The sequence below is a fragment of the Rhipicephalus microplus genome, chromosome 3 (genome assembly GCF_043290135.1).
Source record: "Rhipicephalus microplus isolate Deutch F79 chromosome 3, USDA_Rmic, whole genome shotgun sequence".
Lineage (NCBI taxonomy): Eukaryota > Metazoa > Arthropoda > Arachnida > Ixodida > Ixodidae > Rhipicephalus > Rhipicephalus microplus.
In genome coordinates, this window is record NC_134702.1 from 156,086,580 (window position 1) to 156,104,785 (window position 18,206).

The following is an 18,206-nucleotide window of genomic DNA, read 5'->3' on the forward strand; positions in this document are numbered from 1 at the left end:
GTGGTTCCATTTGTCTGGACCCAGTACAAGTTCTTGTCGCTACAAATTCCCAAAAGTCGTCCTCAGAGTACTCCTTAAAATATGTCAAAGGCGTCTGAGGCTCCTGACAGGCTAATGAAGCTGTAGCTTTTTCGATGTCAGTTGGAGCCGAAAATGCTGGCACTTTCCAGGACTGTGCAGCTTTTTGGCGTCTACTTTCCTCTAAAGTGTTTTCTCAAACTTCTTGTTTTTGACATTTTCATCTTCACTGGAACTATCTTCGATTTCGTCGCTTTCATCGCTATGAAGCGCGGACTCCGGTTGAAATTTTTCCGCTTCGTCCCCCGAGTCTGAATCCACATCAAGATCTGACTCGTCTCCAAACAATAGTTCTTGGATTTCGTCATCAGTCAGCGCTTTTTCTGCAAACAAAACAACCAAAGTGTGTTCAAACTTAGTTTGCAAGAAAAAAGAATAAATTTTAGAAATGTTTCGATTTTAAGTTAGAAACTATTATTTTCTGGGTCACGTATTAAAAATCAAACGTAATACTCCGTTCACGGATATTTTTCAACGAAACGCAAGCATTCAATTTTTATGTTCAGTGCACTGGACATAAAAATATTGTCGCGTTGTGCACAAACTACCCTTATTTGAGGCGATCTTTAAATAACATCATTTCGAGTTGAGTTTACTTAACAAGACGAAATTTTGCTACATCAATTAAACAAACGTGACTCTTTCTAGAAAACCACTTATTTGAGCGCGTTACAAGTGGCGGCCTGCCGCTGTAAGACGCCATTACTCTGTGCTGCCCCCTCAAGCCTATGCGGCCAAGGCAGGAACTAGTTTAATTGAGATATTTCTCATGGTCTGGGGAAAGCTTGAAAATTGGTTTCGGTTTCGCTTTGGCCGATTTTTAGTTGTAGTAATCGCTTTTTTTGTATGTCCAGTGTACTGGACTCGGGGTCGGAAAGGGATATGGGAGTGATGACACTGAACACACGTTTCGACTTGTTCAACACGACAAGTCACACCTAATATTCTAACGGTCCCAGATAGGTTATGCACTTGAGCACTAAATATTACAAAAGCCCCGTTTATGCTACCTCATATACAAAATAATTTCTATTGCTCAATATCAAAATTTGAAAACAGTTACAAAATAATAGCAGATGCACTGAAAAATGGCCACCACTTCACAATAGATGGCTGTCTTTTACAAAAACCATTTCGCTGTAAATAAAATATCAAAATTCTAAATGTATGTTATTTCTGGCGAAATGCCTAATTAGGGCATGAAGAATTGTGCACACAAAATAGGAGACAGGGGAGCACTAATTACCAAGTGTTTAATTGATGTTATAAGCTATAATAAAAAAACACTTCCAATCATGTGCAGTGATGTAAAAGAGTACAGGGAGTTTTTATGCCCATGTTTTAGAATCTTGTTTTGAAGCTTTTACCATGTATAGAACAGAGTAACATGTTTGGCGAATTTAAACACCAAATTGCCCAAGAACAAGTTCTAAAGCTTAACAAGATTGGGCTCACAAGGTTTTAGGTACAATGAAAAGGTTATTACCATAATGTCATGTGAACAGATAAGTAATCATGAATAAATAAGTATACTCATAAAGTGAACACCAGTTAAATCAAGTAGGATGTTCAAGTTGAAGCTTAGTGAACACAACGGTGAGAATAGAAGCTCGTATCTGCATGTTTAAGAAGTTCTAGCAGTGAAAGTAATTTTCTAGGCTCATGAGGGCTTGGCTTAACATTTGAGGCAAGAAAACAATGCATGAAAATTTTGTGTCAGTACCTCTTCAAGAAAACAAAGCATTTCTTCATAGCAAGAGTGCTGAAAACTGTTGAAGGGTAATCTACCCAAATCCTCTTACTCATTTTAGTGTCCCCTCAAGCCACATGCAGCAGTGGAATAGCCACGAATTTGCCGTGCCAGCGTAACCTGGCAATCTTACATACACAAGAATGTCCATGGTGCCAGAAGAAATGGCTTCTCATGTAACTTTTCTTTCACTTTGAATTCATGGCCAATGACCTGCAAACCTCTCAATTGTGCAAAACTGTTGAGAATAGTGACAGAGCCATCTATCATGCAGTTGTTATGCTACACTGAGCATGAAGCCATCAAATGTGGCCTGTTTGTACAAGGGTGGTACACAGGCGTGTAGAAGGGGTGCATCTGAATATTGTTTGGAAAACCTAATTGTAAGGTCAGCTACCTATCTGTCTTGCTCCTTCAAGCAATTGTAGAGTTGAGCAAGTGGAGTATTGTGGCTTTTAAGAAGCTGCTTGAGCAACTACATATTATTTTCAAGTGGAAATGTACTGAAAATGTCCACTGGTGCATGCTTGCTTACATTATTTCCAAGGTGTAATAAACAGTAAATAGTATGGGAAACCTGATCACATACAAAAACTTTTGCAAACCCTTTTACAAAGTATTGTAGAAAAAAGTCTGCATGATCAGTGTGCTGCTGGAATAGGCGGGCATTTGAAAAAATATATCTCACAAAATGTAGTCTCATAAAGTTCCTATAAAGAAAAAAAGCTAGCACAAATCTTTGCATTAGAAGCCTGCTGTATAGGAGGAGGAGTCTAGATTCTGTAGCTTCCCTGCGGCCAGCCTTTACTATACTTCTTCTCTTGAAGCAAATTCTTTTGGCACATATGTTAAGGTGAGAAAGTTGCCTGTGCCTTGCAGGCCCAAGACTTTCCTCTAAAGGACCACTTAGCCAAGCACTCAGGGGCTGTTTTGTACTGTATTTTCTCGTATATAACCCGCCCACTCATACAGCCCGCACCCCTAACTATGAACTCACCAAAAGAAGAAAAAAAAATCCTCATGTGCAACCCGCAGGCTTAGCGAAAAAAAAAAGGTTTTGGGAAGTCGCAACTGCACAGTCACAATCTCCTTTAAAAAAGAACATTATTTCAAGCGATTGCCACAAGGTTGCCGGCACCGATTCCCGTTCCTTCAATCATCACCCGACTCACCACTGTCGCTGCTGCCATCCGAGGCTTCATAGCCGCTCTCCAAGGCACACTTGTGTTCGGTGTCGTTCAAGCAATTGCTGATGGCGCACTTTTTGAGGTCTTGCGCACCATGTCAGCCAGAATCGCCCCTACGCATCTACGATGTACTGGCACAGCAGCGCAATGTCTGGCCTCCGCACGTACCCAGTCGGTGTCAGGTCGTAACGGACGTCGGCAATCCACTCTGCATACAGCCACTTCACATGCTCTTTGAACGGCTTATTGAGGCACACGTCCAGTGGCTGTAGCATGGAAGTCATGCGATCGGGTACGATCACGACGTCAGTGCAATGGTCAGCAAGGCACGCTTTCATTGCGTCAGTGCAGCGGCCTTGAAACGAGTCCAACACCAGCATCGACCACCGTGCCAACATGGCGCGCGGCCCCTTCTCTCAGATCGTGCGAAGCCAGTCACAGATGAGGTTACCATTCATCCACACATTATCTTCAATTTGTGCAACAATCCCTGGGGGCAGTGGAGTGCTGGTTAGCGTTTTGCGCTTGAAGATTATGTCGTAAAGGCTCAGTTTGGTATCGTCCGCCAAAACGCACATTACACAGTTTGGTGTTTCCACCCGTCACTGCGCTTACAAACTTTGAGCCCATTTTCTGGAGAGTAATGTTCATGGGCATCTGCAAGTACACGGGCGTTTGATCAGCATTACCCACCTGAAAGAGCAAGTAGTTGTGCTCCTTGTGCAGCCCGATTACGTAACGTTGATAGCTCAACAGCTTATTCTCGTAGGCGTTGGGAAGCCGCTGGCACACAGTCGTTCGTTGCCGCATCGAAAATCTATGCCTGGCCATGAATCGTTGGAGCCATTCACAGCTCGCATGAAACTCGCGTGAGATGTTCATGACGCAGGCCAAGCTCAGCGCTTCCATTTGTGCCATCTTCATTGACACAGCGTGGCCGTGACTCTTTCGTTTTTTAATAGATTTGACAAGCTGCTTCTCAAGAAGGGGGCTTGCACCAGTCTTTGGGCCGCGAAATGCTCGCTTCTCCTTATGTGCATTTTAGAGTGAGGCTTTTTTTTCACGGGGAAAGGTTTCCATCTAGACCCGCTCATAATGCCTCATCAGACAAGGCTGTCCAACGACGGAAACTGGCCACACCTGACTCGAAGACAGATGCCGTCAAATCGTTGTGACGCTGTTGACCAAATCAAACAAAGCACGCCAAAAGTGAATGAACACGCTATGAGGGGGTCTTGTGGGCATTTAGTGGCTTAGCACCAGACGATTGATGGGGATGCGGACTGCATGAAAGGCCATGCATTGCCGTGAAGCCAATTTCTGCTACTGGATTATTCGTAGATAACCCACACCCCCACTTTTCAGGTGATCTTTTTCAATTTTTCATGCGAGGTATATGCGAGAAAATACGGTAACTCTCAAACATAACAGGTGTATATAGTTCACTGATGCAGAGGCTACACAGTTTATGGGCAGTGATGTTAATGCTTATACACCCGGGTGATGATCAGGGTCAATCTGACGCCTGAAAGAATCATTCATACGCAAAGTAGATGATACAGCTGGGAAGCTGAGTCGATCGTTTCTGTATGTACCCTCATGTACACTTGAGACACGCAGAATAACCAGTGTGTTCTTTAATTTGAAATGCAAAAGATCATAATGGGGTACCTAAAACAAAACACTACAAAGAAATGTCAATTATGGGCTTTTGAAAAATACCATGGGAAAGAGCATTGCAGAGACATTCGTGCTCTATCATATCTATAGCTTTATCATTGTGATTGTTTGGCGCTCTCGTTCACTGTACACATTTTATGTCTCATAATTTTAATACTTCTATGGTTTATGCACCTTTAGGGCGAGGAATTTCAGGTGCCTTTGCAGTCAGTCATTATAACCATTGTGGCATTGCCCACATCGTTTGTCTTGTGTACTGGCGTGCTTATCATTAAACACCATATATCATTAATTCCATGTGAAAGAAGCTATTGAAGATCACTGACAAGTGGGTCAAACAATTTAGCTGGAGGAGGCTTTCCTAGGCCTGCAAAAAGGCTAACTACAAAGTGTGATACTCTGCAATCTTCATGAATAGTGCATTGTATAGGCCACAACTGCATAAAAGAGCTCTGGGAAATTTGCAGACCATCAATAATAAAGGCAAGAAAAACTTCATTGCCTTCATAACGGGCTTTTTACAACGTATTTTCGAGGCTTTTTGCAGCCCAAAATAACTATAGTGTCCAGGAACCATTGAAGTGACAATAGGAGCATGCGGCGTATCTCTAGGTGGGGCAAGTAGAGTACGAGCATTGCCAGGATTGATCAAAACTACTGGCTTTGAGCATTTTTAGAAGAGCAGACGAAGTTGTTTGAGTGACATTTTTCTTGGTGGCCTGAACTGTGCAATAGCACTAGGAAAGGGCTGTGCTATGATAATGCATCTCTTGTAGATTGACCATCCTCGATGCTCTGTATACTGGAGAAGGCACATCACTTTAATGAGCCTTCAGGTGCCGTAAGCGAAGTGTCCGTACAGTCGCATTCAATGAAACAAGCCAGACTACCCTTGGTGCACACCGAGTTGCAGCAATCCGCCTAATGCTGTCGCAATGTTTTCGACAGCACCACCAGGCACGCTAATGCTCGCATGCTCACTGGCGTAGCATGTGTGACTGCGTGCCCTTCGTGGTTACAAAGTGTACTGTCCACTACACACCCAATTTCTCCAAAATTCAACTTGGTTCAACAGTGCAAAACCGAGTTTAACTAAGGACGTCTGTCATCTCTGAGACAATGGCAGGAAATTCTTCAATGGTCGTTATTGCTGCTTTGGCTCCCGCTGCTTTCGTTCTACTGCTACGAGTGCCAGCGGCTGTGCAGTAAAGCCGGGCAACATTGTGCATGGCAACAGGGATGTGTGACATTCTGCTCGAGGCAGCTAATTTAAAGCGTGCTGACCCGATGCAGACTCCTAAAACATGATTTTGTTTCATAATAAGCACTTCCTTGGCAGGAAACTCAAACAATGAGGTTTCTGAATTAGTATTTCAACAATCAACGTTGACTAAAACAGAGAATCACTGCAGATCCGTGCAGATTGCTGGGACTTGGCCAAACGGATTTTCAACCACCCATTAACAGAGCAACATGCTCTGGCCACTTGACATCACCGTGGCTGCTGATCTGATAAATTGTCATGGGCTGTAGAGTGTGCGGGAAAATGATCGGCTGGTAGGGTGGTGGCACCTGTTCAAGCAAATATGAACCACGACGCTATCTTCTTTGTTGCCAGACAACATGCATGCTGCTGGGTGCACTGTGTGACAGCCTCCAAGGCTGTGCACAACCTGTCAGCATGCGATCTTGGAGGTCTAAAATAGTGAAAGCTCGAATCGTTTAAAACGCTCATGAGAGCTCTACGATCGCCAGCATGCCTCATGAGTTGAGGAGGTCAGGCAGAGGTAAGGAGGAAGGTATGCTACATATGTCTGTAGCGGCCTTGGTACACTGAGTGTCTCTAAGTTTGTTATGGGAATGATTTGATGATTCTCTAGCCTAAACATTGACAAAACTGCAAAAATTTGTTCCAGTATCCTTTTAAAATAAAGAGGCACTAACTATAAATACTACTACTCAGGTACTACACAGACACTGAAAAAATCATCATTTCAAGTGCCTTAATGCAGGTCTTGGTGTGGCACAGATTCAAGAAGGCATGCTCGAAGAACATCAGCAGCCTATGTGCCTTCTGAGGGTATCCCATATTAACTCTTTTCTTACCGTAGAAAACTGGCCTTTTCAATGTGTGTCTACATGTTTTTTTTATCAGAAACTGTTGTGTGTACAATGGCTTATTCTATATGAAAATGTGGCCTATTCACGTGTCTTTCTCATGCAATAAAATTCTAAGCAAACAACCTCATATTGTTTCATAATTTATTTCAGAAATTCGGGGAATACGATAGAAAACGTACAAGAGAAGATATAAAATTGCTGTTACACATTACAGCATTTAGATTAAAACAAAACTGATACATACAAATAGTAGGTTATGTGCCTTCTGAGGGTATCCCATATTAACTCTTTTCTTACCGTAGAAAACTAGCCTTTTTAATGTGTGTCTACATATTTTTTTTTATCAGAAACTGTTGTGTGTACAATGGCTTATTCTATATGAAAATGTGGCCTATTCACGTGTCTTTCTCATGCAATGAAATTCTAAGCAAACAACCTCATATTGTTTCATATTTTATTTCAGAAATTCGGTGAATGCGATAGAAAACGTACAAGAGAAGATATAAAATTGCTGTTACACATTACAGCATTTAGATTAAAACAAAACTGATATATACAAATAGTAGGTTATTATATCAGGTGTAATATTTCCAAAATTGAACATTCTCATATAAAAAGTGTATTTTTAGCAGGCTCTCATTTTAGCGCCCATAACGCATGTGCCACTTGGAGAAGCAGTTGCGCGTGGTGGTAAAGCAGAGATGTTTGTAACAGGTGCTGCAAAGAACATTGGTTTTCACTTCCTCAGTGTTTTCGTAGCACAACTTGCAGTTTCTTCTCCTGTCAACCTTTTCCGGCTTGTGCCGAATCCAGTCGGGTGGCAGATAACAAACTCTGACTGGTTTGTCATCATATAGGTTCAAAATTCCCAGGATGAGCTTCTCTCTGAAAGAAAGCTGATCAAATTGGGAACTCAAATTTAGCTCAGGAATGTCGGGATGCTGTTTGCGATGCTTTTGAAAAAAGAATAAAACTACGCAGGCTACGACGATACAATGAAAGAACAGTGTTTTTCACCATTGTTCGCATTTCCGAAAGACATTGTATGTGTCAATTGTCTGGCCAGATTTGTCTACCCCCAACATGCCTGCATTGTAGTCATGCGCTAACAAGGGCTTCCTTATTATTCTCTCAGTCCATCGGTTCCCCACTTTTTGACGTCTTTGCCGAAACGTGTTCGTTCGCTGTGTGGATTGTACTCATTGTATATACTGCCTTGCGGTCTTTCCACTGGAGAAACAAGATGTTTCCATCCCTGAACCACCGAAAGTCCCCCCACTCAGCCTTCCTTTTCCATTTTGTTTCTTTCAGATCGCCAGGGAAGCCTCGGTGATCTTTTTTGCCGTTCTACACGCCAGCGTTTTGCATTGCAGAAGATGTTCGAATAGGTGCTTTGAATTATAAAACTTGTCTATGTAAATTTTGTATCCTTGTTCTAAGTATTGTTCACAAGGTTTACTGACAACATCAAAAGCCAATTCATGTGGTCCTGGTGTCTCCCTCTTGCCAGTGTAGACAAAGAACTGTAAAGTGTACCCTGTTTCATATTCAGCTAAAACCTACAATTTGTTACCCCACTTCGTCACCTTATCACAAATATATTGCCTAATTCCTGATCTTGCTTTCAATTTCACCATCCTTTCATCTATTGTAATGGTTTTTCGTGGCTGGAAAAATCGTGCTGACACCTCACTGATATGTTGAAGCAGTGGCCACACCCTCCTCAGTTTTTTGGCTAATGCAGTACTCTGATCCTCCGGATGAGAGACATGCAAGAAAAGAAACGCTTCCTACTCATGATTTGCGATGGAAGGAGACCATTGTATATTGACCCAGTGTTCCAGTACATATGAAGGCATGGAACTTGCACAATACCCATGTAAATGAGGAGTGCAATGAACTGCAACATCTCCGGCGGCGTGACCTCAAGCCAAGAGCCATCTGCCTCTGCGTAGCTGGGTTTTTTGAAAATTTTCATCCAAGTGTACTTGTTGGTGTATTGACAGATAGTTGAGACCAATCAGCAGTGAAAAACATCATAAACATGTCAAGTGCATGGATAAAACTTCGCATCGCGCTCCGGCGCGTCACATCCAGATCTACTTCAGGTGTTCGTTTAGGTAAGAACTTGACTCTGCATAGTGCATTTGGCAGAATATCGCCTCTATAGGTAGTTGACACCCTAGTAAGAAAACGTAAACAAGTGTCGTCACTTACAAAACACGCTCACGGTATAAAAACAACATCGACATCCAAACCTACACTTACATTGACACACGGGTTGAAGGTCCAGGCTGTGGAGATGAATCATCGCTGTCTGAGTCGAAATCTGATGATCCAACTTCTTCTACAGAGTCCTCACTACAGCTCAAATCAAGATCATGAGCAGTAGAGGCAGTGAAATCACGTTTCTGAAGTTTCTTCTTCAGCGGTGGACGATGCGCTTTTGGAGCCATGTTGCGAAATACGACGCTACTTCTATCGCTGTCTTTTTTTTTTGCATGGGAGCTCCCGTCGATAAAGTGAAACAAAAAAGAAGTGTAGAGTAGTTCTTATATTTCCGGCCAGATGGCGTTGAGTGTCCGTGAGCACGCATGTCTATTTTCGGCGGGGCTTTTGAAACCATCGGTTCATAGTTATCGATGCTCTATGGGATGGTAAGGAAAGAGTTAAAATCCCCAAAAGAGGCAAAAAAGGCATGTAATGCCACCATGTAGTGATGATGCTCTCAGTACTCTCTTTGTCAATGTAGAGAGAGAGCCCTCTATCTGCTTTCTTTAGTAGGCAAGGCGTAAAGGGCACTAACTACAACTACTACTACTCAGGTGCCATACAGCCCTGAAAAAATTTATCATTTCAAGTACCTTTCGCCCTCCTTGGTGCGGCACAGATTTCAAAAGTCTTGCTCGAAGAAGGTCAGCAGCCTATGTGCCTTCTTAGGGTGTTCAATGTTAAACACTCAAAAAGAGGCAAAAAGACATGTAATGCCGTCAAGTAGTGATGATGCTCTCGGTATTCTCACTCTCCCGATGTAGAGAGAGAGCCCTCTATCTGCTTCCTTAGTAGCCAAGGCATGAGGGCCACCAACTACAAATACTACGTACTACTCAGGTGCCACACAGCCCCTGAAAAAAATTTATCATTTCAAGTGCTTAATGTGGGGCGACTTGGTGTGGCACAGAATTAAAAAGGCATGCTCAAAGAAGGTCAGCAGCCTATGTGCCTTCTTACGTTCTTCAGTGTTAAAAACCCCAAAAGAGTAAAAAAAGGCATGCAGTGCCACCAAGAAGTGATAATGCTCACCGCATTCTCTCTCTGTCAATATAGACAGAGAGCCCTACATCTGCTTCCTTTACTAGGCAAAGCCCCGCAGGGGCGCCTGCGCAAGTAGGCGTTTGGTGTGTAGCGACACCACGGACCCGAGCTAACAGGGGAGTTTTGACTTCCTCCCACGCCTAGCCGTGCGTGGCTTTGCCGTGTCCGGGGAAAAGGGAATCCTGGGGGTTGAGCCGACGCTGGGTGATTGGACATTTAAGGCCCCCCGGCAGAGGCAACACACCCCTTTAACCCCGGCTTCACGTAGACGGCACCCCTGGGCTGACCCACCCAGGGGAAATCGGCAGTTGCCTTTTCCTCTCTCTCTCCCCTACAACTTCGTCTTTATCTCTCTCTTTTTTAGTCTGTCCTGTCTACTTCTCTCTTCTGTTTACTTCCATTTTTCCTGGTGGCAAGGGTTAACCTTGTGTAATTACTCAACCTTGAGTAGTTATATTTGGTTATAGTGGCAATGTACGGCTGGCGTCTACAGCCTTATGCTATTAAGTGCTTCAGCGTCCCCTGGTTGGACTTCATGGTGGGTGGTCGCCATTGCTGCCAAAAAAAAGTACTCTACTATGGGAACACCTGCATTTCCCCGTCTCCCAGATCGTGTTCCGCCTAAGAGAGGACGCACCGATGACTTCAATTTTCAGCCAACCCAGACAATGCTTTCCAAATTTCCATGTTGTGCACAGCTAAAACCCAACAACACAAGCTAGAGCCATATCTTCATTTCTTGTTGCTAAATCTCTGACTGAGGTCTTTGGCCCAGGATACAACTTATAAAGATGGCTAGCGGAGACCTTCTCCTTGAGCTGCCTGAAAAACACCACTATGAAAAACTTGACAGTCTCGTAGAATTTGGTAATATCCCAGTATCTGTTTCACCTCATAGATCAATGAACACCTCACGTGGAGTTGTTTCAGAAGCAGACCTTCTTGAAATGTCTGAACAGGAACTGCTTGAAGGGTGGAAAGAGCAAAATATCACGGATGTGAAACGAATCGTCATCAGACACGACAACAAAGAAATACCTACCAAACATTTAATACTCACTTTCGCATCTAGCACACTGCCTTCATCTATAGACACAGGCTACATCAAAATCTCTGCCCGTCCCTACATTCCCAATCCAAGACGGTGTTATAAACGTCAACGATTTGGTCATGGCTCGCAGAACTGCCGGGGTCGGGAAACTTGTGCAAGATGTGGTAGCCACAGCCACCCATCTGATAACTGTCTTACTACGCCTCACTGCGTGAATTGTGACGGGGAACATGCCGCGTAATCGCGTTCGTGTCCTAACTGGAAGAAAGAAAAAGAAATAATCACTCTTAAAGTCAAAGAAAACATCACATTCAAAGAAGCAAGACGAAGAGTGTCGCCATTTTGCGGCGCAACATATGCTGATGCGGCGCGTCAGAGGGTAATGCCGCACCAGCCCTCGCCACCCCTTCGGCTAGCGCAGAGCCAGCTGTCGGCTGTGGCGCCTTCCCCCAAGGCGGCAGTAGTTCAGTCTATTCCGCCTCCAAGCAAATTGAGGCCGGAGACTCCAGGGTCCTCTGGTCTCAAGGCCTCACCTCACCAGGCAAGGCCTAAAATCCGAACCACCAGCTCGCATGTGCGGACATCTAGTGCCTCTGAGGAGGCAATGGATACAACGGTACCCTTGGTACCGAAAGAGCGGCGCGCCTCCTTGGAGTGCGCCAAGAAAAATAAAAAACCAATAACAGGGCCAGACGACCGTCCTGCTATCTGAAATGACAAGCTCACTCTAACACAGGATACTCTCTGTACACACAGCAGCATCTCTTCTTTCAATATGCCTTGATGAAACCTTGATGACTTACAAGAACTCCTCCATGAACACAATCCTAGAGTGCTGTGTGTACAGGAGACACACTTAAAACAAACAAACACAAACTTTTTACGTAACAACGTAATCTTCCGAAAGGATAGAGATGATGCCATGCCACCATCTGGTGGTGTAGCGGTTATAGTTAGTCAAGGTATAGCATGTACACAATTACCTTTTCAAACTTCCCTCCAGGCGGTGGCTGTCCGAGCAGTTATTCTAAACAAACTTGTCACAGTCTGCTCTTTGTACATACCTCCGCACCACCATCTTGAAAAACTTCAATTCCAGTCTTTAATAGACGGAACTACCTGAACCTTATCTGGTCCTTGGAGACCTGAACGCACATAATGGTCTGTGGGGTGACTCGGTGTGATGCACGAGGTCGTCTCATTGAACAATTCCTCATTTCATCGGGTGCTTGTCTGTTGAATAGGAAAGAAACATCATACTATAACCTTGCCAACAAAACTTACTCTTCCATAGACCTCAGTATCGCATCTCCTTCACTTGTACCATTACTTCAGTGGAAAGTCATAAATAATCCATACGGAAGTGACCATTTCCCTTTAGTTTTCAGTACACCAATAATAAATGAATGTCCTCCACATGTTCCCAAATGGCTGGTAAACAAAGCTGACTGGGAACAATTTCAAAAGCTTACTCACTTAAATTGGACTGACATATGCGGATTAGGCATAGATGAAGCTGTGCAGTACTTCACGGCTTTTCTTACAGACGCAGCAACCAAGTGTATTCCACAAAGATCTGGACTGCCCGGCAAACGACACATTCCGTGGTGGAACACTGAGTGTCAGAATGCAAGAAAGGAACAGAACAGGGCATGCAGCTTCCTGCGGAACTCGCCGACAGCGGAAAACCTTGAGAGCTATAAGAAAATAAAATCTCGAGGCAAGAGAACACGTCGGCAGGCCAGAAAAGAAAGCTGGCACAAGTTTCTATAAGGGATAAATTCATATACACAAGAGGCTAAAGTCTGGAACATGGTTCGTAGGGTAGCAGGAAGACAAGTACATTCACTCCCACTCGTAAACACTCAGGGTGATACCTTGGAAGATCAGGCAAACTTCCTCGGTGCACACTTTGAAAGGGTATCCAGCTCGTCCCACTATACTGACACTTTCCAAAAATACAGAACAAGAATAGAAATGCAGAAACTCGAACACGAATCCACTAGATACGAGGCTTGCTGTTTGTTGTACGGCAACTTTGGTTGGCATTTGGAAGGTGATGCCGTCGGCTCCTGGAGCACTTCGTTGCTTGGTCCTCTCGAGGGCCGCCACCAGCTCGTCTATGGGCTCTTCGCACAGCTCCCGCACCTGCGCGGACACCCATCTGGGAGGATGGCAGAAGGTAGGGCAAATGATGGCAGCAGGTGGTGGTGCAGCAGGCGATGGGGCTATGTCTCTGGCAGCAAACTGATCAGCTAGCCGTTCTGCCAGGTTCGCAGCCGTGATGGCGGGTGAACAACCAGGGACAGTCCCTGGTTCTAGGCCCGTGGCGCCATCAGCAGGCACTTCAGCAGGCGCCAGGCCTTGGTCCCATCACGCGAGCGGTTGATTGAGACGCACACGCCCTGCCAGCCCTGGTTCCGGCGCCTGCGTGCGTGGCGTCTGCAGACGGCATCGATTTGCTGGAAGACCGTCCAGAGCTCCAGTTGGGCAATGTTCAGGGCTTGCCACTCTGCACGTCCCCGTGCCGCCCTCAGAGCCAGGTGCCGGATGTCCGGGACGGGCTGTCCCTGCTGGACCTTGGCAGTGACTGTAGCTGCCGTCGCATTGTAGGCCACTAGTTGCAGCAGGTCCCTGCTGCTCGTGTCCTGCTTGAGTAGCCGCCGGTAGACCTGCCAATCCACCACGCAGTACTCGCGGTCCCGTGGGGCCCTACCTCTGAAGGGGGACAGTAGGATGGGCAGGTGGTCCAAGCCCCAGGTGTCCGGGAATGGCGACCAGGCGTACTGGCAACCCTCCGTGGTCACGCTGAGATCTATGGGAGTGCTGGTGGCCTGGTGCCCACGACGGAGGAAGGTGTCGGCATCCGAGTTCACGATCGCCAGCCCCAGCTGCTGGAGGATATCACGCACCTCTCTGCCTCGAGCGTCAGTCCTGCGGCCGCCCCAGGCTGGGTGTTTGGCATTAACGTCCCCGTAAAGCAGGAACTCCCTGCGCAGGCGATGCGCCAGCTGACGGAGGCATCTGGGGTCTCAAGGCTGGCCCGGCCGAACGTAGATGCTGGCCACAGTGGTGTCCTGCCCCCTGATGTAGATGCGGACGGCGCAGCTTCCAAAGGGTCCTCCAACCAGGTCAGCCACCTTCACCTCTGCCTGTGGGAGCTCCCGCTTGGCGTAGACAGCACACCAGAAACGTCCTTGCTGGTGGCCGTCGTTCAGGCAGGGGGCATCATGGCAGGTCGCCAGGGTGCAGCCAGTCCTGCTGCTGTATCCAACATACCCCGGCAGGCGAAGGTCCTCCACCCCGGCATACACTTCCTGCAGTGCAAGCACGTCGTAATCGCTCTGCAGAAGGTGCTCTGCCAGGTCGTCTCTCTGCCGCCCCAGCCAGTTGATGTTCCACTGAAGAACGCTTGGGCGGCGGCCTCGGCTCGTTTTGGGCAGGGAGCTAGCCATGATTGGCCGTGGGGAGCAGAGAGCCTCCCGTCTGTAAACAGATGGCTCGAAGGGGGTGGTCCAGAAGAGGTGACTCTCCCACAGACCGCAGGGTGTGCAGCAGGGTGGCGATGATTTGGTAGGCCGCGTCCGCTGGAGGCAACGCTACTGTCGCTGCAGGCGGGGCCGCAGGAGTCGTGGGCACAGCAGGCCGGCCTCCGGGGACAATAGCAGCAGGCTGGGCTGCAAGGTGGCAGCTGCAGCAGGCGGGGCCTCAGGAACAGCAGTGGCCGCCGGCAGGGCCATAGGGGCAGCAGTGGCAGTGGACTGCTGTCCCTGGAGTGGCTGGCGATGAGATTTGCGAGGCGCCGGGATGGGTCTGGTTGGAGGGGGGGGGGGCGGCAAAGGGTGGCCCTTCACCACGCTCGCAAAGGTTCGCGCCTCCTGAATCTCCTCGCACCGCCGCCGCCACTGCATGTCTCGAGAGAATAGTTGGGGAAGATACCATCATAGTGGCAACCTTCCGCTTCCGCCAACATGGCGCCGCCTAATGAATACACGATTTGGCAGTGGAATTGTCGTGGGTTTCGTCGTAAGCGGGGTAACCTGCAGCAATTCGTAAAAACCAAGCAAGCACCAGATGTAATCGCCCTCCAGGAAACTGGGGGGACCGCAAAATTATCAGGATACAAATCATATAGCACTTTAGCTAAAAAAGCAACAGTAACCACACTGATACATCGTAATATAACGGCTGTAGAACACGATACTGGCGTACGCAACATAGACCACGTCCTACTAGAAATTCTCCCGTCTCGAAAAAAGGAGGGAAGCTTGTTTGTGCTGAACGTGTACAGTCCACCACGACAAAAGGTAAAGTTTGGCTCGCTTTTCCGCAAAGTGCTAAACGTAGCGGGCAGACAAGCACTGATCGTCGTGGGCGACTTTAACGCACCACACGCCGCCTGGGGTTACACCATCGAAAACGTTAAAGGCCGCAACCTGTGGAACGACGCGCAGCACGAGGAGCTCACGCTAATAACTAACCCACAAGACCCTACCAGAATGGGAAACAGCGTCAGTAGAGACACCACGCCGGACCTTACATTCATAAAGAATATATCCAACCCTCATTGGACCAACACTAACGTAAATCTAGGCAGCGATCACTACATTGTATGCACAATTCTACAAGCAGGTCCGCGTAAAAAGAAAGGTAGAAAAATAATGTTAACCGAGTGGGACACCTTTCGTAAGATAAGAGAGGACGATGCTACAGAGACCATCGAAGATATACAGAAGTGGACAGACACACTCCAGCGTAGCGTGCAGAAAGCCACCAAACATGTTCCCGAAGAGGCAGGAATGGAAGAAATGGACAGCAAGCTCTTACACATGTGGGAGGCAAAACGCAGCCTGCAAGAGCGCTGGAAAGGTCGAAAGCACAACCGGCGTCTAAGAAAGAGAATCGTCGCGCTCGACAGAGACATAGAAGACTACGCAAATAGGCTGTCCCAGCAGCAGTGGGCAGGCATGTGCACTTTAATGAACAGGCAGTTCGGAATGTCCAAAACTTGGAACATTCTCCGAGGCCTCCTTGATCCAGAAGGCACGAAAACAACACAAAGACAAAACCTGCAACGGATACTACACAGCTACGCAGGTACAGAAGCAGAGCTCTTACGCGAGCTACGCCAGACATACGTATGAGATGCCACAAAGGCACGACTCCCAGAGTACGAAGGGAAGGATAACGTCGACCTCGACGCCTCCATAACAGAGGCAGAGATTCGATACGAACTCGGACGACTCAATCCCAAGTCCGCCCCGGGTCCCGGCGGTATAACAAATAAAACACTTCGCAACTTAGATGACGAATCCGTCACTGCTCTCACAAAGTACATAAACGAATGCTGGGAGAAGGGCACCATACCCCAGCAATGGAAAACCGCCAAAATCATATTAATACCCAAGCCGGGCAAAAAGCCGCTCATCGGAAATCTCAGGCCCATTTCATTGACGTCCTGCATTGGAAAGCTCATGGAAAAAGTAATTTTAACGCGTCTCGTCAGATACATGGACGACAACGAGCTATACCCACACACCATGATCGGCTTTCGACCAAGACTCTCGACGCAAGACGTCATGTTGCAGCTAAAGAATCAAATCATAGACGCCGAAACGCACACCCTGGATACAAAAGCCATTCTGGGCCTTGACCTGCAGAAGGCATTTGATAACGTCACCCACGAGGCCATATTGCGCAACTTGCAAAACCTACACGTAGGTCGGAGAGTGTACGATTACATAAAAGATGTTCTCACCAACCGTAAAGCTACAATCATGGCCGGGGAAGCGGAATCCGAAGAATTCGTTCTAGGCAACAAGGGAACACCACAAGGTTCGGTGCTTTCCCCTTTCCTATTCAACGTGGCGATGCTTGGTTTACCCTCAGAGCTGGAACGCGTCGAAGGGCTTCAGCACAGTATCTATGCGGATGACATCACCCTATGGGTGACGGGCGGGAGCGACGGTCACATAGAAGAGATTTTACAACAAGCAGTAAATACGGTAGAGCGATACGTGGAGAACAATGGCCTAAAATGCTCTCCTCAAAAATTGGAGTTATTACTCTACAGACCTACAAGCAGAGGTCGCAAGCGCATTCACGAACGACACAACATCACAATCTTAGCAGGAGGTTACCCAATACCTCAGGTACAACACATAAGAGTTCTGGGACTCCGAATATCCGAGAACGGACATAACGGGGAAGCAATAAAGTTCCTGGATAACAACACCCAACAAACCATTCGAATGATTCGAAGAATCGCCAACAAAAACTACGGCGTGAAAGAACACAACTTAGTGCAGCTCATCCAAGCCTTCGTCGTCAGCCGCATAGTGTATGTGACCCCATACCTCAAGTTGCAAGTGGCGGAAAAACAAAAGATAGAATGCATAATTAAAAAAGCATATAAGCAAGCCCTCGGATTACCGATCACCACGTCTAACGAAAAGTTCGAAGCGTTAGGAATGCATAACACGCTAGACGAACTTATTGAGGCTCATATGATAGCACAATATGAACGACTCGCGCAAAGCAACACGGGAAGACACATCCTGCACAAACTTGCAATAACGTACGCTGGCCAAAGCGGCAATAAATACGACATCCCAAAAGAAACCAGAGAGGGCATCATAATACCTCCGTTACCCAAAAACATGCACCCCGAACATCACCGGGAGCGGAGGAATGCAAGAGCGAGAGCACTGCACAAGAAGTTTCAACATGACGCGGACGTGGTATATGTAGATGCAGCCGAATATACAGACGGTCGACACATGGCAATAGTCGCTTCAAATCAAGCGGGCCACCTGCTTGCTAGCGGCACCATTAAAAACAGGAAATTCGGAAATCGCTGAAGAAACGGCCATAGCGCTGACGCTTGCGTCCACAAGGGCCAGCGTCGTAATCAGTGATTCTAAAACCGCGATTCATAACTTCGCTAACGGAAGGGTCTCGAAAGAGGCGTTAAGAATCTTAAATAACTTTCGCGGAGAGCGCGACGTTTATGTTATATGGACGC

General features: G+C 46.7%; 1 protein-coding gene across 1 annotated transcript; it reads right to left on the reverse strand.

Moving 5' to 3' along the window:
- Positions 1–201: 201 nt before the first annotated feature.
- On the reverse strand, positions 202–14,637 carry LOC142803025 (uncharacterized). The gene is made up of 5 exons (XM_075888125.1): positions 14,231–14,637; positions 13,529–14,173; positions 13,214–13,346; positions 3,001–3,088; positions 202–401 (listed from the first exon to the last, which is right to left on the reverse strand). The coding sequence occupies exons 1-5, from the start codon at positions 14,635–14,637 to the stop codon at positions 202–204; spliced, it is 1,473 nt and encodes a 490-aa protein (XP_075744240.1).
- Between the last annotated feature and the right edge of the window lie 3,569 nt (positions 14,638–18,206).

Bases quoted from the DNA above. Each gene is read 5' to 3' on its own strand.
- LOC142803025 (XM_075888125.1), bottom strand. From the start codon at position 14,637: ATGGCTAGCTCCCTGCCCAAAACGAGCCGAGGCCGCCGCCCAAGCGTT. The intron at 14,174-14,230 runs GCCGGGCCAGCC...TCGCCTGCGCAG, and splicing joins GTGGCCAGCATCTACGTTCG to GGAGTTCCTGCTTTACGGGG. The intron at 13,347-13,528 runs GTGCCTGCTGAT...CCATCCTCCCAG, and splicing joins AAGGCCTGGCGCCTGCTGAA to ATGGGTGTCCGCGCAGGTGC.